Raw genomic sequence first — 24,736 nt, 5'->3', positions numbered from 1 at the left:
TTGTCCTGTTTGTAGCTCAATTTATCATCCATTGAACCCAGAGCAGCTCCTGTGATCCTGCTGAAGAAAAATACCCCTACAGCATGATGCTTTCACAACCATGCTTCATCGTAGGGTCAACGTGTTTAAGGGTATATGCAGTTAATTTTCCACCAAACATTGCAGGTAAGCCATAACACGTAATAGGGTACATCTGACCAAAGAATCATTTCCGCATGTTTTATGTGTTAGTTGCACAGTTTGTGGCAAAACTGCAAACATGTGACCAACTTTTAGTTACACAGTTACCTTGTGCATTTCGGCTGCTTATCTAATTACTCATCTGCTAAAAGAATCTGACTTGACATTTTGTATATGAACAACCCATTTAAAACCATACAGCATGTTCCATCCTTCCCTCCAATTATGTACTTTGTGCTGGTCTAATCACATAAAATCCTGATAAAATTAATTTACGTTTGTAGCTGAAACGTGATTAACTGTGGGAAACGAATGAATGCTTTTGCAAGGCATTGTATCAAGTCTGTACTGTGGGCTTTCTACAGGTTATTTAAAGGTCGCTGTTCAACTTGATTTCCCTTGTCCTTGGGCTGACAGGAATGGGACTTTTCACATCAGTTCTGTCGCAGTTTTTTTTTTCTCTCTCTCTCCTATTTCTTTTCGGAGCATTTCTTTCGGCGTTAGAGCGTGGAGGATCACATTTTACCAGAGCCCTCCATGACGACAGAACCCGCTGTCCGTGGTACTGAAATCACTCTGAATGTTTTTGTTTCACTAGAAAGTGGCTTTTGTCACCCCAGCCGCGAACACATACACTTTAAATGATGAGTAACAATGAATTTCACGCACAGAGGAGACAGCACAATTAATGGTTTAAAAGTGAACAAATGAGATCAGAGTATATAGAACCCCCACCTCCCACCCCCTTCTCTCTGTTTTAATCAAGCTCAGAGATAAAGAGAGAAGAAAAGGGAGGAAAAAAAAAGGGGGCGGGAGTCCATTCAAGCGGGGATAATTAGAAGAGTGGGTCACCATTGGTGGAGAGCATCCGGTGGAGGCAGGAAAAAGGAATCAAAGCCGCATAACAATATCAGAGTCTGAGTGGAGCATCATCAGTGCTGACGTCCAGTTATCCCCTCAGCGTCCACTTCCAATAGATGGGCTGTAAGCCGCTGCTCAGACAGACAGCAGAGAGGCAGAGCAGCGCGGAGGAGAGTCTCTCCTCTGTGATTTCAAGTGGGACGCGGCAGCTTTTATTTTTTTCCTCCTCTCAGAAGAATTTTTCCTTTCAAGTCGTTCGACCAAGTGGGAACTCTGCTGCTGAGCACAAACACGGAGCTCACAAGGAAACGGGTAGGTGTCTCGGTTTGTGTGTGTGTGTGAAAAGGGAGGGGGGGTGTAAGAAGGCAGCGTGCTCATGTGGTACTAACACTGAGGGTGTATTTTATTATTAAAAAAGAAACTAACGTTGCGACCTTATTTGATGTCTGATAGATTTAATCCCACAATGCGAGAAGAGGATGGTTCCTCTTTCTCTTCTGGTTGGACTCAAACTGTCTGGGAGGAAACAAAAACAAAAGGGGCGAGTTGTTTTTGTAACAACAATAATCGCATGATCGACAGAAGTTAGATGAAAAATTGTTATTTAGAGCAAAGTAACAGCGAACTGAAATGTTTGATCTCCTTGTTATTATGAATTTCTAGTTATGTTAACTTATATATGTGATTGCAGAAAGTAATATTTAATTGTTGGAAATATTGATTTTACTATGGGCTATATAAAAATATGTAAACTCAAAACAGTATGTGGCAGACAAAGTTAATAAGACCAGACCTAGTGAAGCAACTGAAATGGAGCCTATGCTGAGCTCTATAATAATAATAATAATTATTATTATTATTATTATTATTATTATTATTATTATTAGTAGTAGTAGTAGTAGTAGTAGTAGTAGTAGTAGTAGTATAATTTTTATTATTATTGTTGTTATTATTATTATTATTATTATTATTACAACCATGGTGTATGTTGAAAGACATAAAATAAATGTATCTTTTCTTGCTGTACCATAATGCCTCGCTTAAAAAAAACTGCCATGTTAAGAAAAACTGGATTTAACAAAATTACTGGTGTCATAATATATCAATAGCATTACTGTTAACACACAATTACCAACAACATCACAGATCTTCTACGATACTTAACAATGTGCTTTTGTTTTTTACACTCTAAACTCACCTCCAGTTGTGTTGCCAGAAGCTCACTCTGACCTAAGCACCGTGATGTATTTTTCTGGGTGCACGATCACTGGTAGCTCTAACAATCCCTGGTGTCTATCTGCAGTGGTCATTGGTCAAGAGGCAGGGTACACCCAGGACAGGTCTCCGGTCCATCACAGTAAACTGAAAATGGGTCATCAATGAGTCTTTTAGCACAGTAGTGATCCAAAGCATCAAAAGCAGGTCTAAAGTGGCATTTTTGCCATAAAGGTTTAAAAAAGATTCAGTTAGTCCTTGGGTCTTTAAACCATGCATGGGATTTGGCCAAATCTACACAGAATAAGTATTTGTCCATAATTCTCATTCCCCAAGACTGCTAATAGAAAACCTTTAGGGTGAGCCGAAGAGCAGAGAGTGTAGGGGAAGACCAGAACTGTGGACAAGCTAGGGAGTCCGAACAAATAGGAATGGCCCAAAGATCCCTCTCTCTGTATGCTCCAAATATGTCAAATGCTATTATAGGAGACTAAATTCTGCCCTGCTAGCAAAAAGGGATTGTACAGGGCATTGTCAGCAGGGATACTAATAATTATGACACCAATGATTTTGCTACAAACATTATCTCCTTATTGCAGAAGTTTCCTACTGAAATACACTCTAATTAAAGATTTTGGTTTATCTAAAATTGTCCTTGTGACATTATATTTTTTAAACAAAATATCATTCTATGTTATGGTTATTGAGAAATCTTTAAAACACTTCAGATTCATTTGTTCACATATCTGTATAAGAGGCCTTCAGAGCTGCTTCTGTAAGAGCATCTTACGTATGGAGATGGGGAGAACAAAGATAACGAGCTCTGAAACACAGCTACTTCAATAGAGCATTTACATTAGAGTCCATTTAATTGTAATTGTAAGTGGACTAAATTAGCCACTCACTGAATGCATGGTATTAAGGGACCTATAAGGCTTACAAAGTTGCACAAAAGACTTTGTATTCATGACCACATACACTGTCCATCACAAATGTGGGTTTTTGCAAGGTTGTTGATAATAGCTGCCTTACGTTTGGTGAAGTTGCAGAATCCAACACATCAACAGCTCGAGTCATTTCTTGGACTGACAGTAATATTTTGCTGCCATGTGCTCTTTTTGTTACTCTTACTGTTGGAGTTCAGTGAAGGGTTAGTTGGAAAAGCACAACAATAGTTAAGTTTTGAGCCATTATGCTGCAACGAAGGAATACCTATCGTTAGAGGTGATGGTCACACTGTAGACACAAGTTAACTCCAGCTTGTCTAAAATGTGCTTTATAACTGTATCTGACTGGAATATGAAAGTGGTGCTGTTGTCATTGGCTAAAGGATGCTTAAGTCGCTCTCTGCTGAGCGCAGCACACTCTCCATAGGAATCTGGCAGAAACATTGCAGCGACACCATAGGAGTTGCCAGGAGCGATATGCTATGATTAGGTTAGCAGTTGCTTACTGTTAAATATTACATGTCCCTACAGGAGGACCACTATGCATGCTTATTGCCAAGGCTCAGCATTGGTGTTTCTTCACTGTTGCCAGAGTAGTAAATGCACATCTCTGCAGTTAATTACTATTCTGCACAGGATGCTGTGTGGAACCAAGCAGCGGGCCACTAGATAGGACCTCGTTTGTTTAACTCTTATGGTGGGGGAATCTGTGTTGCACTGACGGATCTGTATGGACAAGTTGACTCCTTGGGCCTGCGGATATTTTTAATTTTTCATTGCCGACTGTCTGGCAGACAATGATAACTGAAATCTCTCGATAGGCTGTAATTTTATTGCTGTCTTAGTTCTGGTCTGACCGTGGGCATATATTGGTAAATAGAAGCTGAAATGAGAAATGTATATATAAAAAATAAACTGACCAAAAGAGTCTATCACAGCTTCATCATTCCTGTTTATATGTGTGACTGCATATATAACCCCAATATAGGTTCAGTGTCTTAGTGTAATTTGGCATCCATCATCCATCAGCAGATAGTGTCACTTCCATGGAAACAATGAGACATAATTTCTGAGGATTCATTGACTCCTGCAGACACCATTGCACATCCAATATTGCAGAAATGCAATACAGTGGGTCGATAAGCAATCATTATAGAAGCAATATTCCAATTTTGTTTCGGGACACACACATTATCTTTCACGTTTATTGATGTTTCATCTCAACCGCCTTAATAAATGAAAAAATGTTCCATTTACTTCAGATTGATCCATCTAGAACACAGGAGGGAAAAGTTTAATATAAAACAAAACCGAATGTAAGAAAGAAATTTCCACAAACATCAAAACCGAGGAAATTGTGCTTCTCAGCAAAAGAGGAGGTGGCAGTTCCACATCCATCTTCCAACCTGTCAGATCTCATTTATTCTTTACATTGTGAAATCCCGGCTTCAGTGAGCAGCCATCACATGTGATCACTATATGTAAAAGGATCAGTGGCTCACAGGGTCAGACAGAAGAGGGAGGAAAAGAGGGTTTCAAGTGCTAGTGAAAATGGAACAAAACAAAAACTTCGAAAAACACCGCCTCTTCATTTTGATCATGGCCGACAACTCAGAAACTTTTAATATCATTTCAAATGAGTCGAGCAGTGTACCGATCTTCTCTGATCAACTCCAGCAACCCACAATGGCTTGTAGAGTAACAGCGGTTGAGTCTCAGGATGAAGCCGGAGGAGATCTGTGTTTGAAAAGAAGTGACACAACAGATCATGAGGAAACACAGAGAAACAGATATGCCCTCTGGAAAAGGGAAGAGGAACAGGAGTCATGGACAACTGCTGCCAAAAACACTTATTACAACAGTGGATTGTGGTGCCTCGCAAAGGTTTTTTTATTCCCCTTGAAAGTTTCACATTGTATCATGATACAGCCAGCATCCTCAGTGAATTTGACCAGGATTTTATGTAACATACCAACACAAAGTAGCATATAACTATGAAGTGGGAGAAAAAAATTACTATAAATTAAAATGTGAATATTGTGGCATGCCTTCTTATTCAGATCCCAGCACTCTGATACCCCTACTGACAGGCAGGGCAAGGAGGACATAAATAAAATCTGGCCTTCATGGAAGCAATCTTTGCACAATTTACCACAAGCAATGTAGAGGACACAGCAAACATGTGGAAGAAGGTGACATGGTGCAAGAGACGCCTCAAACATGTGGAAAAGGATGCTCTGATCATATGAGTCCAAGATTAAAATTATTTGTAAAATACACGTATAACACAAAAAAAAACATGCACATAAAACTGATAAAACTGAATCTCTAAAATATGTTGAAATTAAATGAGCAGTTTCTACAGATCTAGGTTTTCAGAGAGTTGGTTCCAAAGCTGGGGTGCATAGACACTAAATGCTGTCTCCCTTTGTTTGCCTCTGGTACTGGCAGCACTAAGGGAGCTGATGTCTGATGATGTGATGAGTTGACATAGGTTACACCTGACCCAAAACTCTTAAATGCATGAAGGCCTGGGATCGTTAAAGTCTTTTTTTATCTGTCCTTTCTGAAAACCGGCTGTGATTTAAAGACAGGTGTGATATGTTAGGACTCTGGTAGCAGCATTTGGAATGAGATGTAGCTGCCTGATTGATTTTATGTGAAGACCAGTGAAAACACTGTTTGCATAATCTAACCCAGTCTAAATAAAAGATAAATAAAAATAAAAGTTTTTTTTTTTTTTTTTTTGTTTCCTGATTTGATAGGAAACACATTATTCCTGTAATATTTTAGGATAATACTGGTTTAGTAAAATATATTATGTGACAGGTCAAGTCTGGTCTTCACCTTACTTTTGGGTATGCTTTGGAGCTTTTGGCCACACTGACACAAGTTGAGTATTGACATTCAAGCTAAAAATCACTGGTCTTGTGTTGTCAGAGAAGTTCCCTCCATGTGATAAGTGATTGCTCAGATTTATAACTGTCAAATGATAAAAAGTCGTCCTGATCTGCCAAGTAGATTTTGAACTAATTTAGCACAGGAACTGAACAATTTTAACCCCCTTTGTTATGCCTGTCAACGCTATGATCAATTATGTTGAAAGAAGAAGAAAAAACTGAAAGAAAAATTGAGTTTGCACACCATTCCAATTCTCAAACGGTACACAAAGCAAGATCTGCTCCCCTAAAAAGCTGCAAAGAGCAATCTTATCTTTGTGCTGATGCAGCCTGCCCATGTTAATGTTGTATAATGCATGCATGTGTTGGATAGCATAGTTGTGCTGCATGTATATTTATGCACATTACAACGAGAGCAAATTGCTTCAGATTTTGGAAAACCAGGGTTAGTTGTATAACTTAGAGCATGTAAGTTTGTGCTTAAATTTGGTGCTAATTTTAATGCAGGAGGTGGAAAAGAAAGGGGGGAAAAAAACAACCTAATGGGTGGCTGGTTGGGTGTGTCACAAAAGCGAAAGTTTATAATTTTTTCAGTTGTACCTGAAATTGTACTAAATATTTTTTGTGACATAAACAATGTTTTTTTATTATTATTCAGAGTACAAAAGGATAAAGTGGATCATGGAATATGCAGACATCAACTCCCTTTATTACGCTTTTTAATAGAAACAAAGGGAACCTTGTTTAAAGGACTATGCAAATTTATTTTCGGTGTGGGTGTCCTGCACTGAGGAGGCTGCTCTGCTTAGGGGTTTTGTTGAGGGTAGTTGGGATGGTAAGACCTGATGATACTGGTGGAGCAGATGAGTGGGGCTAGAACCCCCACAAAAGAAAAAAATACCCTTTTTATAATTATTAAGTAAAAATAAACAGGATGTAATCAAGTCACATCAAGAAAGTGTTTCTTTTTATTCAAACAATAGGTTACAAATTACTACAGAAGGCTACACTTAACATGAAAGAATTTTACAGTCTAAAACATTTCAATTTAATTCACTGCCTTGTACCTCTGAATGAATCCCTTGAAAGGATGAATCATTTCGCTCTCTTTTCCAATCTCCTGTGGTGTATTAAAAACATCCACATCAGTTATAATGTTTTTTTGAAATGTCATTTTGAATGTGATTTCTCCCTAAAACATGCACATGTTTTATTTCTGAAGGTACTGGAAAGTGCCTGCTCAGGTTAGGACAAACTTATGTGCAGACACACTTTTTACTGTCTCTTTGATCACTTCTGCACCTGATGTGTTTGTGGACCTGATCCAAAAATAAATGTAAACTGTTTTCATCTGCTGGACTCGAGGTGTGTGATTGTGCCTATATACAGTTAATCCAATATATGGATGCAAAATGTGCCAAAAACGAGCCTGTTTCACTGCTTTGTAAGTTTTCCCGCACACATTGATATTGTAACTGTGACAAAAAGCAAACAGACCTCAAAGTAGGTGCAAATTAGAATGGACCCTTCAAACTGGGCTTTTGTCAAGATTGTGCTAACGTTGTTGAATAATTTATAGAATGTTATCATGTTTCAGTGTATTTCTACAGGGTATTTAGATGACCTTATCAGGGCTAAACTGCTTGGGCTAAAGGCAACACAATTGACAGATTTATGTTGGTGTAAATCTAATAATACTGCATATAGTGTTTCCCAGTGGGATGATATAATCCCCACATGGTACAGGGTTGTTTTGCACAGGAAACGTAGACACAATATGTTTGTTTTTAAATTTGGTCTAATGGTTTGAAGCTCTCAGCATTTCCCAGCTCAAAATACAATAACATCCCCTGATATAGACTGCAGGTTTAAACTTTTTATTATCACATCTGACAGTTTATATTTCAAAATACCAAAGAAACACATTGTACTGTATAACTTGTATTTGTGAGCATGTTCCTTCAGTGTTTCATGGAAATATATATGTTGTAATCATCTTGTATTGTTGTTACATTTTAGCACTACACAAATTACCAAATAAACTGATTTACTAACTAGATTTGGCCTAAAGTCTATACTGTAACATAAGTGATCACCAGCTAAGCCAGGCTGCCACAGATATTTTGGAAATGTCAAACAATTATCCACCGATTCAGACTGTTTTTTATCTTTAAAACGGCCAAAAATAGCCCACAAATGCACCACTGCTATGGTATTTAAACATGAGCTACTCAAATGTCTCAGCAACCCCACAATAATTGTTGTTTAAGCTCTTGTTGTACTATTCAGACACTCTGTCTGCACTGCTGAAGCTTAATTCTCATAGCAGGCCCACTTATTTAGTAATTATTTCTACTATTGATTATTGGACCATGGGCGAACATAGACTATGGACAGAACATTTTATCAATAGATGCTTATGCAAAAAACCTAGTAAGCAAAAAAACAGATGATGGCATAGGGTAAAGGAAAACATATCTACACCCTTGATTCCTGTGCTCACATACTATTAAAAAATACCCATGAAATATACAATTTTCCATACGCCAACAAACTTATAAATAAATTATATATCAGATTTGAATCTGCACAAATTGTTCATAGTAGACAAAGTGTGGCTTTGATTATTACATGATACAACAGACTAAATCTACTCACTAAAGGATCGTGTCATTTATCCAAATATAATCTATGATTATAACAATGTTTCATTACTCTGTCATGATAATTGTGTAATTTCTAGCTTCCCTTTATGTTTTCATTTAGCTACTAATGTTTTTTTTTTTTGTTAAATATCCTTCCTGACTGTTCTTTTCCTTCAAACAGAGCAGATTTTTCTCACTCTTTTTGCCCTAAAGTTGCTCTTATCTTTGAGCTGCTGACAAATTGCATCACCTAAATTACTATTTTTAAGATGCATTAGAAAACGTAGTGCCCTAAGCAGACAGAAGCAATTCTATTTGCATTATGAATACCCTGTGATAGCTTCTATCATATTGGTATGACTGTGGCTCTTTGTAACAAGGGCGTCATGAGGCGCTGAGAGATTTGTCTTATAGTCAGGCATTTAGAGAGCAGCAATTTAATTCATTGTGTTCTCTTACTATGAGTCCTCATTAGCGAAATCTTTTTTGTGTTATTCTAATTTCATCTAGATAGATGTTTCTGTCTTTGAGAGCAGTGTGAATGTTGTTGGTGCACCCGGCTTTATTGTTTGGAAGTCATGCATTTTTCAAAAAGCTTTTGCAATGTTGTTTCTGTTTCATCAAGCAGATAAAGCACTGGATTTAGAAGAAAGAACGCACGGAGGAAAAATAGGAAGGGGGGGGGGGTGAATGCGCGAGGCTTAAATGAGATTTCAAATCTCTTTTTTAAGCTTTGAGCAATCACAGTGTGACGTTACAATCACCCCTGTCTGAGCAGTGGGTTCAGAAAAATAAATCTTCCATGGAAAATGGGCATTGATTGCGCTGCCATAGGGTTTGCTATTGTGCATGTCGCTAACAATTATCTGACCCAAATCAAATGGACTGCTATTAAAGCACAACAATTAGCTGAGAGAGCAAGGAGAACATTCTGCTATTTGTAATTCTGTTTTCTTTCAGGTATAGTTACAGTGCTGCTGTTTGATACAGAGTGTTATCAGTTTCTTTTCTGTCGTGTTAACCCAATGACACCAAAATTAGTACTATATACCAAATTCGCTGAAGCCTATATTTTGTCTTATACTTTAATGGAAGATCTAAAGTGCAGTGAAAGTATTTACCCCAAAAATATACTTTTTCCATTTTTTTTTTTGTTACATTATGTTTCAAATTTTGAAACAAATGTAGATATCAAAAATTACCTGGGTAAACATACAAAGCTGTTTTGATTTGTTTAAAGTTTTTCAACCCGGCATGGTCATGAAAAGTAACATAAATAACTGTGCCAGAAACTGAACTGACATAAAGTTTTTTATGACAACCATTTAACGTCGCTTGAGAGTCATTTTGACCCACTCTTTGCAGAATTGTTCTAATTCTATGTATGTTTTTTTTTAACATAATCTGTTTAATGTTAAGCCACAGTATTTCCTTCAGATGTAAGTGTAATCTAAGTGACGCAGTTTTGACCAGTCTCTTTCTTATTGTTGAATCATAAACACTAACCTTTACTGATGCAAGTAAACTGTTTAAATCCTTTAGATGTTATTCCGGATTCTGTTGTCAACTTTTGGTGAGCTCTTTAACTAATTTTGGTTGGCTGACCACTACTAGGAAGATTACTCACTGTTCCATGCTTTCCCCTTTTGTGGACAATGAATTTAAATGTGGATCACTGCAGTACCAAAGATGTCAAAGCGGCTTTTTGAGAATGTTTAGTCTACTTCACATGGTGTGCATAAAGGTGATACTTTAAGTATTCAGGTAAAAATAGTTTGTTTAGAGGGTTTCTGCCATTACCATTGCAAACCATTCTGGCGCTGCGCAAGACTGCACATTGTTCCAGCCGCTCCCAACTCATAGCACATTTTTAGATGTGGTATGTGTTTTGTTTTTTCTGCTTACCATTTTGTAGACATTTTGTTTTTCCTTTTTAATAGCATTTTGTTTTGAGACTATGTGAGTAGTATCACTTTCAGAAATTAGAAATTAGCTGTTAGCTCTTAGTAGCTCTTAGAGCGGCACATTTTCTTTGTAAAATCATCTGAAGAGATTCAAAAGGAGTCTGCACAACAGAGCCGGCCCTCTGTTGACTCGTTGAGATTCTTTAAGTCTATAGAGCAGCATGGTGCACCTCTGGACGTTTAAATATCAAAGAGATGATATCTACAGTAAGGACATTGAATTGCTAGCTTTTGGCATGAGGCCATACTTTCTACTACCGATGTTTGTACATGTTATGGCAATAACAGTGTATGTACCCTCCTCTACCAATGCTTCAGCAGCATGCAATATTCTACACATTGTAACCAGCAGACTCCAAACATGGCATCACAACATGACTTTTACTGATCATCGGGAATTGTAATCATGTTTCCCTGTCATCCATGCTCCCATCCTTCACCCAGTGTGTCACCTGCTGCACCAGAGATGATAAAACATTGGGCTTATTGTATGCTAATACCAAGGAGTTTAATTATCATTCAAGCTGAGTTTCAATAATTGTTTGTGGACAGGTTAGCATCTATTTTATTGGGCTTCATTGACTATAAATCAGTAATGTTTACAAGATATTCAGCCACTGTTTATGTCACTTTCCTGGCTCGCAATACACATCTGCATAGAATTTCAACCAGCAGCTGTTAGACTTTATAACTATGACTGCTCCCAACAAACTCAGTGTTTTTCTTTCTTGTAAATACTCTTTGGTTGTTTTAATGCATAAATACACATGCACGCTTTGTAGATTTTTAAAATCACCCTACTCAGTTGCACATTACTTTATACTGAGTATGCTATTTTCAATACCTGAACAGTATATGTTCTTATGCTGTAAACTTGCCCTTACTGTAAAGCGTCAAATTCTTATGTTTTGTCTTTATATTTTTACCTTTCCGTGTATCTGCATGCTTCCGTTTGCCTTTCAGTTTGCTGCTGGTACACTTGAATTTCCCCACTGAGGGACATTAAAGGTTATTTCTATTATATTCTAGTCTATTCACTTTGTTCTTTCAATCCATACAGTTGAGATGCTTTCTTAGGAAGAATTAAAAGGAACATGTGATAATCCATCACATAAATGTATCAATTATGGTCCAAAAGAAACGATGCTATCTCCACAATTTTTTTAATCATCTCTCTAAAGTTCAAGTATCTGTGCAATTACTTCAAAAGGTTAGCAGTTTTTCTGCTAGCTCGCTGGAACTAACAGCCACTGCTTCTATTTCTCAAGGAGGTTTCTAATAAGAACTTATATAAAGAAAACATTCATGAAGTTTTTCGCCGCACGAAGGGGAGACGGATGGAGGGTTTTTAGTCTAAATGTTCCTCAGGGAGCAGCGGTGGAGTGCTGCTGCTGCTGCTCAGAGGGTGATTCTGCTGGAGGCAGTCTGACAAGTGATCTGCAGACGCACATGTGCACGCGCACGCAAATGCACGATTAGAAAAAAAAAAAAAAAAAAACTACACTCATTTACTCTGTTTCTCTTCAACATAGACATTCACAAATGCCAACCGACCTGCCCTTCCCATCTGCCTTCATGTTAGAAATCGATGGCTGCAGAAGCCGAGTAGGACAGGGCAGTTGTGGAAAAATAAAGAAATCAATGCAGACTTATTAACTGAGCAGAGCTTCCTTTACTACTCACACAAAAATATGTGTGGGCGCATGTGTTTGACTCGTAGGTGAATGATGATGGTGCTGCTGGTTGCAGACATGAACTGTGAGTGTGTGTGTGTGTGTGTGTGTGTGTGTGTGTGTGTGTGTGTGTGTTCCCCAGAAAGGTGGTCTTTGTTAGTCCACAACTGCTACATTGTAGGCGTGCCATGCATGCGTATGAGTATGCGCACAGTTTTGTGCACTGAGACAATTTCTTAAAGTCAGTGTGTTATTCTTGGGTTAGTGCCACACAGCCGGGTTAGTGTCTTGGCCTCGGTCTATTTGTGGACAAAAGAATGCTCTAAGACAAATGATGTAGCACCTGTCAGTCAGAGAAGAAGGATGGGAGATGAGAAAAGGCAGAGGTCAGAGACTCACGAAGAGGGGGAAAAAAATAATTGAGGCTTTCAGAGAAATGTTGGAAGGGAAGAAGAGAGCAGGAAGGGAGCAGGAGCAAAAAAGTTGGACCGGGAAAAAGGAGGAAGAAAAACTTGGAGAGAAAACGAATTTTGCAATTTAGCTCCAGGTCATCAGATAGCTCAAGTGCCTGTGAGCAATTTTCAGCGGGAAATGACAGCTCCTATTTCTGCAGAGTTGTTTGCCTAACAGCGGCTCACGGGAGCCCTGGCTGGCCTTCGGGCCCTGTGAGCAGACCTTCCCTCATCACAGGAGTTACCATAACAACAGATGAGGTTGACCTGCACGGGTGGCAGCAAAGGGATGTGAACTTTGTTTCTGCCTCCAGCTCTTCAGCTGTCCGCATCACTACCGACACGGCAACACCCACTTTTGCCTGAATAAAAATCACCGTGGAGCAGCTACGGCACGTTATTTTCTTCTTTCATTTATTTATTTATTTTTTTTGCTGGGAATGTTTGGCCGAAGCCAGACTGTTATTGCTCAGCAGAGGAGTGTTTGTTTGGAGTGTGAAAATACAACACTATGTCGAGAATAAAAGTGGCAAATGTAATTTCAGAAATACCCGGATAAACATACCCTGAGCTGATCTGAATTGAAGTGTTTGCAGAAGCATGTTAGGATGCTGGAGGTGAATTTTGACGTGCGCTTCGATTTGATTTCCTTTTGGCATTTGCTGACTGACATCTGGCGTGGCAGACCTTTGGAGCCGGTGTCTTTTGACTACCTGATCTGTGGGCACAACATTAAGCTTTAATCATCGAATTTACGCTTTTTAAACTCGCAGTCAACAATGATTTATTGCTGACCTGGTTTGTTCTCATACGGAACAAAGCACCTCCTCCTATGACAGCGCCAGGGGCGGCTTCGCTAACAAGCGTCTGATTGTGCAGATTACCGTATGTACTGCAGTGGATTACTCTGCTTCAAATGAATAAATTGACCTCCCACTAAAAATTTACAAAATGGTCAGGAACAGGTACTCAAGGCTTTAGCTGAAAAACCTGGACCCATATTGCGAGGGAATATAATTCTGAGCGGCTTTGTTTAAAGAAAAACTCCTTTTTCCTTTGTGAATCCTGATCACGCAGTCAGTTCTGCTTGCATCCCATCAGGCTGCCATCACACTTTATCAGTAATATCATTGTCAATCAGCGGGCTTTTCCTTTTTTCCTCAAATGAAAAAGCGGAGCTCTTTTCTCTAAATGGTAAAGTGTAATTTGTGTTTACGCAGTGAGCCAGACAGTCCCGCCTGCTCTGTGCACCATTATGCAACACCTCTTGAACTTTTTTTTACACTACAATCACAAATGGCATTGTGTTCTATTGACTTTGTATGTGATAGACTAAAACAAAGCAGTGAATAATCTTGATTTGGAAGTAAAAATGCAAGCGTTTGTATCTATCTCCCCTGAGTCAAACCTTTTAGATTTGCAGCCAGATGAACATTCACCTGAGTCGCAAGTATTGTGTAGCCTCTTATCAGGACTGCCATATATATATAGAGCCATCCATCAACTAACCTCTAACCAGCTTCGCTTCCCAGGCTGGAGAAAAGCAGACCCTTAGCATGCTGTTGCCACCTACGTGTTTCACCATGTGTTCATTGTGCTCTTTTATTTTTCAGCTAGTAGTTTGGCTTTCAAACTACACAGGGTGTGGGGAAGTTTTTCTGCGGCAGGAATAAGGATGCGGATCAGAGTTGAAGGGAGGATGGATTAAATCAACGGTGGGCAGTTCCAGTCCTCAGCGGCTTCTGGTTTGACATCATATCCTCCAGTAGCCTGCTAATGACCAATTAATTTTAATCGGGTGATTTCAAGCAGATAAATTAAACCATGCAGGACACCAGCCCACAAAGGCTAGAATTGGACTCCATCAATCTTCCCATTAACTCTGGCCAGGTTTCCCTTCCTTTCTCAGGAAAAGCATCCCCACGTATGGAGGCTTCCACCATATTTTAATGTCTGAATTGTGTGTTCAGGGTGATGTGCAGTGTTGTTGTTTTTTTTGTTTATTTTTCCGTCTCGTGCAACACTTTGCATGTAGACCAAAAAATTCTACTTAGGTCTAATTTGATCAGAGCAGTTTTCTTCACGTGTTTGCTTATTCTCCTATATGTTCTTTGCAGATATACTTGTATAGCTATCTTTGAACAATGGCCTTCTTCTTTCCCCTCCTCCATCAAGATCAGTGCATGACTAATGGTGGTCTTGTGAAAGAGTATCACACCTGACTAATCAGGGGACACTGCCACTTCTGTTAAACACTCTACTCACCCTTCCTGTCAGTTTAAGTGGATGCTCATAGCTTGGTAGATTTGAGAACCTATTTTTCTATCCTTGGCTGAGGGATCAAAGGGGGGCATTGTGAAATGTTTAAAGGGACAGTGTGTAACTAGTTTGGCTTTTTATTAGCGAAAAATGAATACACATTCTGCCAAAGTCTAATAACAATCGCATCAAAAATGAAATCGTTTTCATAGCTTAGAGTGAGTCGTTTATAACTACATAGATGGTGGAACACCCACTGGGAGACCCAATGCTGTGGCGCCATTTTTGATTACAGTAGTCAAAAGAGGACAAATTTGTCAGCCTTATATGTTTTACCTTTCTGTCTTCTATATGAAGACGTGCTGTCAGTGGAGGAGAGAACAAGCAAAGAAGACCGTAGATCGTTCTATTTGCTGTTTTCTGTTGAAACGGAGGACCTTCCATATTCTTTGCACAGTGAGAGGGAAGAGAAAGTAACCAAGAAAAAATAAAGAAGTAATAACCAGGGGGTAAAAAAAACAAGATGCTACATCGGCATAGCTATTATTCCCAGGTAGGTTGGAGACAATTTGTGGGGATTCAAAATGGATGTGGAGGCTGCAGGCTTTCTGCTGGACAGATAAGTTAATTCAATATAACAGAGACGTTTATTTTGCCGTCATGTTAGAAACAGGGCAGTGTGGTCCTACTCTGTCCTTCCAGCAGAGACGGCTCGTTTGTTCGTCTCCCTCTCCTAGAGTATGTGCGTACGCGGAGGGGCGGAGTGATATTTCAGCCCGTTCACGCTGTCTGTAGCGCAGCATCGTGAGTGGCTCTCTTTATAACTCATGTTTATAGTCGGTTATTTTAGAGTCCAAATAAGTGACTTCATGTTCAAAAACAAGCACAAAAAAAACGCCATTCGCAACTAATGGAATTTACAAGCAACATTAGAAAAAGCAGATTTGGAACAGTGCCAAAACCATGTAACACGATGACCGTAGCTGTTATTAGCAGGAGCTTAATACCAAGTATATGGAAGACATGTTGACATCGTCACATTTATGACACTGCGCGGCTTCTGTAGCAGTTATTACTGGCTTAATGGCGAGGTAATTTGTAATTCATTTAGCGCACCACTAGATGGATGTAAAATGTTAAACACTGGGGCCTTAAAGTTTGGGATATTGTTTTATAACCTAATCCCTCTTTAAACCTCTCCACAACTTTATCCATGTGTTCCATGGTCTCCATGATGCTGTTTGTTCACAAATTTTCTCCAACAGACCTCTGAGGTCTTCACAGAACCATCTTCATACTGAGATAGAATTAGCACAATGTCTCTATTTCTTAGGTAACCTCTGAAAATGTGGTATCACAGTAAAGGTGGTTAATACATGTGCACATCGCACTTAATATTTCTATTTGTAAAATAAAGTCTATCTTGTTAACCACGCCTCCAAAAAAAAAAGAAAGAAAAAAAAAACAATATTCTTTGTGGTTTCATCAGGACAAAATACAAAAAAAGGTTGGGTTGCATAATTTGGTGTTTTCAAGGCACTGTCGCTGAGGGTAGATGAGTGCTGCGAGGCCCAGTCAAACTTATTTACACGATGCCACACTGTGTGAAGCAACAATATTACAGACAAGCACCTCATTCGCCATTCGATTTTCATCTCCTCTGTCCCTAACAATGGAACGCATGATTTCTCTCTCCGTGCTGGAGAGGAGGCATGGCATACTTTTGTTAATAAGTGAGACACAGCGACAAAAGCGCTTATGTAGGTCACATTGTATTAATCTGGCTGGCTATCCTCATAAATGTGCTGCAAATCAAATGTGCCACATTAAAATCCAGTTCATTGCTCATTGGCTCAATAATGCCGTGTGGCCCCCACTGGAAATGACTTCTCGGCCACTAAAACAGACTTGCTTGCTTAAAAACGTAGGCATTAAATTGCCAGTCTGGGTTAAAGCTTTACTAATAGGGACATGCTTATGTCAATCTGGCTGAGCAGCTCTGGCACTAAATATTAATAAGTAGCAGTTTATTTCTGGCGTGGGACCTTTTTATCACCCAACTTAAACAAGATCTGCAAATATTCTTGTAATTAACAAGCCGGAATATCAAGTGATCCAGAGCCAGCTGTGAATCGGTGCAAACTAGAAGTTCTGCATGTAAAACAAGCTTAACAGGATTAAAAGACAGCGCCTGGGAGTGCATAAATCATTTATAATAATGTGAGAGTTGGGATCGGAACAGGGAGACGTCTGCGTCTCCACCGAAAACAGCTTCTTTCCTCCTCCGTCGGTGCGGCAGAAGCACTGACTCAGAGGGACATTTTCAACTTGTATTATATCTCCTACAGCGCTGTACCTTCATGCGATCTGCAGCCGGGGGAGGGTGGCAAATGCCGCCAGCCTGCATGTTCCTGGGGAGGGAGCGTGAGCCCGTTTTGACGCGAGCAGTCGGACAGAACAATAAACCCCTTCCAGGCAGTACAGGAATAAAGAAAGAAAGTAGTGCACGGATGAGTTCCTCAGTGATGAGGGCATATCACAGGGAGATATCGCCTCGAGGTGCGCCACGCGGTAAACCCTGATGGTCATGATCAGATCATTAGAGCTGTTTACCTCCTGGGATTTGCTTCGGGGAGGTAAAGGTGGTTTCTGAGATTATTGAGCTCGACTGAGAGCCCTTTCTTTCCTTGCTGCACTTACGCATGAGTGTGTTGGGAAGACAAAGGCAGAGACGGAGCAGCTGAAAGGTTGGGTTTGCGTATGAGTTAAATAGAACGGAGAGAGGTCCTTGAGGCAACCTGCACGTCTTTTATCACATCTTTAATTTATTGAAGTCTATAATAGAGGCTGCTGCAGTTCCGCTGAATAGACACAGCTGAATGGTAATCGGCCGGGGGATGAAGAAACATGCTTAACTTCTCTTGCTTTTTTTTTTTTTTTTTTTTGTAAATCCTCCCTCGACAATCATCTCCTTATTCAATACATCTGCAGCCTTAGTTAGTCAGTGTGTATTATGAGAGAGAATCCATCGCTACATTGGTCCAAGAGGTTTGTTCCAGTTCAACGGAGGTGGATGTGTGATCCCTAATTGCCTTTTGTCTTCCCTCCTCAGGGTTTGTCTCTGAAGGCCCGTCGTGGAGCTGCCATGGCCCGTTTGTGGTTCCCTGGACTCACCCTGATGACCCTAACCCTCATCCCTCAATGGTCCCTGGGTTGTCCCTTTGGATGCCGCTGCTACAGCCTCACAGTGGAGTGTGGATCGCTGGGGATCAAGGAAATCCCACAGGGTGCCCCCTCCATCACAGAGGTCAGTTGGTTAAACGATAAAAAGTTAGGGCCTCTAGCTGTGCTCCGTGCACAGGGGTGGTTTTCGGGTTGACTTCTTCCCGCATCCTTTCTTATTACCCTGGGATGATTGGGATTAATCAATTCACTCTGACCCTCTTTGATGTAAGCCTGGGGGAGGGTCTGCACTGTCGGCCGCGTAATTATTCATCCTTCCTCAGAAAGTGACTCTCGCACACCCACTGATCATCTGTTAAGAAGATGTTTAACATTACACCGTCTTTTCCTTCAGGGTTCAGGCCCTCCAACATTACCGCAGCTCATGAATATTGATGAAAAGCAAGTCTCGCATAAATTGTGCCATTAACCTCAATCAGCAGCTCTGGCTCGTCGATCATAGCTCACCTCGACACACGATGAAGCCACATTAGCAATCAGCTGGGCGCCAATGGGTTGTGGATTAAAACTTACAAAGTATTTCTGCAAATCTTGGCAACATCTGATAAGAGAAGTGCCACCACTTTGGTTATTGTCCTGATCCTCGACCAGCTCCTTCTTTTTGGTGCTTGTTAACATTGTTGTAAAGCTCCGCAACGCACAGCAAAGTACACTGCTTTGCAAACATGCATCCCCCTTTAATTGTTGCACGTGTTGACCACTCATTTTCTTTATCCCTTTTTTTTTGCTTTACCAAGACGATCTTCCTCCAGGACAACGCCATAGTGCAGATTCGTCTCCAGGACCTGAATCGCCTGAGAAGCCTCCATTATTTGTACCTGCAGAACAACAGCATCTCTGCCCTGGAGCCCGGGGCCTTTCTCAACCAGGGCCAGCTGCTGGAGCTGGCCCTCAATGGAAACCTCATCCACCTGGTCACCCCTGACATGTTCCAGGGTCTGGAGCACCTCCGCATCCTCTATCTTGCCGGCAACCAGATTACTCGCATCCAGGACCACACCTTCAGGGGACTGCAGGTTTGGTCATGTCAGAAGGAAAGAAAGAACAGTTGTTTCAACAATTTGAGTTGAGACATCCACAAAATAAAAGCAGGATGACTTTTTTATGGATTAAGTAGAGAGACATCTAAAAATATACAGTACATCAAAATTGACATGTCTTGCTAATCCTTATTTCATTCTTGGTGCAGCAAGGATTGACTCATCTGCGGGATTTACTACCTTTCTGCATTAGACAAGCACTTTTCATGCCTGTCTTCTGTGTGCTTTATGTCTTTCTTAAATGTGCAGCGCCTGCAGGAACTACACCTGCAGGAAAACAGCATAGAGCTGCTAGCAGAGCATGCTCTGTCTGGCCTATCATCCCTGGCCCTGCTGGACCTCAGCAGGAATCACCTCCGCACTCTGGGAGCCTCGTTCCTAAAACCTCTAGTCAGCTTGCAGGTGCTCCGTATCACGGGTAGGAAGAACTTTTAGATTTTACTGTATTTGATGCTGTGGAGGTATCATGCAATCCCCTGTAAATTTTAAATTCAAAGCATCTTTAGAAAGATCTTCCATGTTATCCTAACAAATTGACACCGTATTTAGCAAATCTCTGAGAGTTACTCCTGATATTATATATATATATATATATATATATATATATATATATATATATATATATATATATATATATATATATATATATATATATGGAAACAGCTCAGTGGCTCATGTTATATTTTTAAGATCATTTTAAGATTTTTTTTCTGCAAATTAAAGAAATTCACTCAACCAAACACTTGCTATTAAAACAGTATTTCAAGACACTATCAGAGTGTATCACGGTGAAATATCCAATTAAAAGAAGTTGGTGTAGAGGCCAATTAGGAGGCCAGTATATATCAGTCAGCTTTGGTAACTCTTCCTCTCACACCTTTTGTAAAGGCAGACTATTTCTGCAACTTCCTCGGACCAGCACCGTGACATTCACTCATACTGGCAGTAATTGGTCCGCTGTGCGCCGATGACACGAGAGTGTGGGACTCAACCCCTCCACTTCATTTAGATTTAGATTTAAACCACATCTTGTGTTTTTCGGTCTGTGTAGCCAATGGTTTTATCAGCAAATTTAAACATCTTCAAAATCAGTTATTTTCAGAAAGAAATGTCTTTTTTTTCAGTTTTCAAATGAGTAGCTGGAAATCCTGGTTCTGTTTTTTTGATAGACACATGATTTAGGGAAATTGATGAAAGGAACAAAAAGGGGAAAAAATTAATTGTTTGAAAAAAAATCTTACAACTATAAGTCATTGGAGGTTTAATTTTCAATGATCTCTGTGTGTATGAGAGGAGTCAATAAGTAACAGACAAGCTACATTATGGCTGCTGCTATGGTGTTAACTGGCTGATTAGCCTTCTGGTATGGAGGATTTGGAAGTTTCATCAAGTAGGACCAAATAAATGTGAATTTATGCCAGAACAATGGACCTTTTCGGGTTATCCACGGCGAAAGCTAGTATTTTAGAATAAAAATTGTGCTCTTTGCATAGTGCAGTTGTGCTCTTGGTTTACTATGGTGTAGAATCTTAAGCAAGATGGTACAGTATCTCTTCTGAGGATTAAAGGAATGCCCTTTTGCTAAAATACGGCTTTCTCAAGAACAACACAGCTCACAACACAGAGGACAAGAGTTGAGTAAAGTGTCTCAGTGGGCTCCTGAGAATAAGGTACAAACAGAATACCGTGAAAACAGGCTGGATGTATGATTTAACAAACCATAAAATCAGCTTGGTAAAAAACAAGCCAATTTGAGTTATTTTTGCTCTCCTTCTTCTGGGTCAAGTATGGACTGATCTAATCCTGAAAATGGATAAAAAGTAATTGATGTCTAACATAAAGGCATGGAGTGGGCTGAAAAGACTCAGCCATAACCTGGATCACTGAGTGAGAAATATTTAATTTAAAATAAATAATAAGATAAGATAAGATAAGAAATTCCTTTATAGTCCCACAATGAAGTTCAGGTGTGGCAGAGTTGACAGAGTTCCACACAATAATTAGTCGTGAAAAAAAAGCAAGCGAGTGTAATCTAAAGTTAGCTCTAAAGAAACATCAAGAATAAAAAGTAAAAAGAAATACCAGAGTAGATTATTGATAATATTGCATACTCAGGTAGAAAAAGATAACATATTAAATTTTAACATTATTTACAGAACTTGAGATACTATAATATGCAATATGCTTGATAGTACAGCAGCATCTCAAAGTAGCTAAGGTGTGTACAAGTCAACATCTGAGAAACCATCTAAATGATTCATAATCAGATCAGAACATGTATAACCACCAGCATGTTGTAAACACTGATTGAGTCTGTTGTGAGCAGCAGGGATTATAAAGTCTAACAGCAGCTGGGAGGAAGGACCTGCAGAGATGCTCCTTAGTAGTTATATTGAAAAAATTAAATATAAATAGCAAAATTCATATTCAATATATCACACTGAAATGAAATATTGCCAGTATGTTTTGACTTTATAACTAATTGTTTAGACAGGGTGTAAATGTCAAACATAGCAAGCGCTGGCTTGTGCCAACTACTTAGCAGGTCAAATGCTAATGTCATCATGATTAGACAAATCGGTTCTTCTGTGTCATTAATTAATTTCATTAACACATTCCGCTGACATTAACGCTAATAAACGTACTGTTATTGCATAATGCAGAGTTTTAGCATCCAACCATTTCTTCAAGTGGAAGAGGGGCAATGAAGCTTTATCGGGCCATTGTATCGTTCAAAATGGCGGCTTGTGAAGAATGTCTCTTCTCTAATCCAACAAACTGTGTCAAAGTTTTTTTATACAATCTTTTGTTAAAACTACCCAATATCTGCTTCAACAGCATAAACCCAGAATTTGTAATAAGGAAATAATCTAGCAATTGTTTGTATGTCCTATATTCTGGATGCATCTGGATTAAACTCATGAACCTCAAGAAATCAAGAATATTCTAAGCATTTAAAATGTGTCACTTAAAAGTCCAATCCTGACTTTAATATTACTCTTGGTGTAATTTGTGCTTTTCTCACCCCTATCCCATTCTTTCAGAGAACCCATGGCGCTGTGATTGCGCTCTCGGCTGGCTACGAACATGGATCGGCGAAGATGGACAGCGCCTACTGAGTTCGGCAGAGCAGCGTCGACTGATGTGTGCTGAACCTCCGCGTCTTTCTCACCTCAGCTTGGCAGAGGTGGCGCCTAACAGTCTGGTGTGTATTCCGCCTGTGGTGCAGCTCGAGCCCAGCCACTTGACTGTACGACTTGGCGAGAGCCTCCGAGTGTCCTGCCAGGCCTCCGGATATCCTCAGCCTCAGGTGACGTGGAAAAAAGCTTCCCATGGCAAGGCCCAGTTATCACCTAGAGGTCTTTTCCAAGAGCTGGGACCCAATGGGGAACTGTACCGTCCAGGGCCAGGTGGAGTGGTAACAGCCCTGCCCAGCAGTGGGGGGATTAAGGTTGGAAGTGGCGGCGAAATTCAAGGACTTGTGCGTGGGGCAGAGGAGGGCGGTGAAAGAGATAGCTTTGACCCAGACATGGGCAGCGGCATGTTATTCCTCAGCAATGTGACTGTAGCGCATGCTGGTCGTTATGAATGTGAGGCGTGGAACCCAGGTGGTGTGGCTAGGGTTACATTTCACCTGGCAGTCAACATGTCTTCTTCCTCTTACTCATCCCAGCTGTGGCCTCGTTTGAACACACACTCCTATGTTTCTTCATCGTCTAGCTCCTTCTATCAGCCAGAAGTTCTGGATGTTAGCCAGGAGCCCCTGTATGAGCAGGAAAGCATGGACTTCAATGCTCTGGGTCCAGCCACACAGACTGCCATCGCTATTGGAATCTCCCTTCTGGCTCTCACTGCTGTTCTTCTTCTGATTATGATCTACACTCGTCACCAGCAGTATCAAAAAGAGGACAATGGCTCCTACTGTACCAGCAAAGAGGAGAGCATCCTTTACGTGAATGACTACTCTGATGGACCAACGACCTTTGCGCAGTTGGAAGAGTACCGTGATGACCACGGCCATGAGATGTATGTACTCAACCGAACCAAGCCTGTCATGGGCTCTACTACATCAAGGTGTCAAATGATGAGCGGCTTTGTCCAGCAGAAGGGAATGAAAGAAGCTCTTCTGGATCACGAAATGGTGCAGACACTGACGCGATCGGCGGGAATTGGGTTTTGCAGAAACCTAGCAGAAGGTGGAGAAGGGCCGCTAACGGCAGGTCCAGAAGATCTGCTTCTCAGCCAGAGCCTTCTGTTTGGGTCCCAGGTGGCGTACGAGATTCACTGCTGAAGGATATTTAATGGGTGAAACTAAATATTAAAGGACTTAAAGACTTTAACAATGATCTTGCTGTAACAATTTAAAGTGTCAGATTTGTATCTGACTTTAAAAAAGAGACACTCAGATAGTGAATGCAGAGGGAAAACTGGATCACTTCCATCTTGTCAAAGAGCCTCTTCTAATTGATTGTGTGACAAAAAGATGGGACACAGGACTGGACAATGATAATTACAGGAAAAAAAATCTACTGTCCCGTGGTTTTTATTCATCCATACAAACCCTTTAAGGATAATTACAAGTGGCTAACTTCATCAGAATAAGTTGATATAACAGTTAAACAAGATGCTAAGAAAAGAGGCCCAAACAGTGCAGTTTGTGGTTGTAAAAATGTCAGTGGTTAGTGATGAATATTTTCTTTAAATGTATTCCTTTAAGTTTCAGTTTAAGTATGTTATCTCTGAGTACGACAAAGTTAATTTTTTGTAAAGTGCAGCTTTTTTGCGGACCCTGTTACAAATTTCAATTAGAATTAGATCTACAACAATCGTCTTTTGGAAGCTGCAGCATCAGCTGAATACGTTGAGTGACTGTGTGTTGCCAGAGGGATTAAAGGGGTCCAACATGGTACGGCAAAAGTCATAGTTTTGAATGTTTGCATCACTTCACTGTAATCTTTACTTAATTTAAGATGTGTCTTGTGTTTACTTTATTCGTACTATCACACCACAACGGGAGTTAATCCAAAACATTTTAGGAGGTCCTCAAGTGCAAAACACAGCAACTTAGATGAAACACAACAACAAAACCAAAGACAATATTTGACACGTAAAACAAAAAAGGGGATTTCAGGGTGTTGGATTTTTCCAGTTCTATACCATTTCACACTGTGAGAGTTGTGGTTGTCTTTTTCACGGGGAAAAAAGCATCTCGCCTCAAGACAACTCATATCAACCATGTATCAATTTATACATCCATTTTGAGACAAACGGATTACTTTAAGCAATTACCTTTGTTCTTTGAGCTGATCTCAGTCTCATGGAAGGAAAATTGGCTATTAGTCATAATAATAACATTT

At 40.0% G+C, this 24,736-nt stretch overlaps 1 protein-coding gene across 1 annotated transcript; it reads left to right on the top strand.

The window, feature by feature from the left end:
• The first annotated feature begins 1,039 nt into the window (after positions 1 to 1,039).
• On the top strand, positions 1,040 to 24,288 carry lrrc24 (leucine rich repeat containing 24). The gene is made up of 5 exons (XM_012851899.3): positions 1,040 to 1,353; positions 18,209 to 18,403; positions 19,077 to 19,355; positions 19,629 to 19,797; positions 22,424 to 24,288. The coding sequence occupies exons 2-5, from the start codon at positions 18,242 to 18,244 to the stop codon at positions 23,668 to 23,670; spliced, it is 1,857 nt and encodes a 618-aa protein (XP_012707353.2). The 5' UTR covers positions 1,040 to 1,353; positions 18,209 to 18,241; the 3' UTR covers positions 23,671 to 24,288.
• The last annotated feature ends 448 nt before the right edge of the window (positions 24,289 to 24,736 follow it).

This window comes from Fundulus heteroclitus, chromosome 6 (genome assembly GCF_011125445.2).
Source record: "Fundulus heteroclitus isolate FHET01 chromosome 6, MU-UCD_Fhet_4.1, whole genome shotgun sequence".
NCBI lineage: Eukaryota > Metazoa > Chordata > Actinopteri > Cyprinodontiformes > Fundulidae > Fundulus > Fundulus heteroclitus.
The sequence above is the reverse complement of the archived record's forward strand: the minus strand, read 5'-3'. Positions and strand labels throughout refer to the sequence as shown.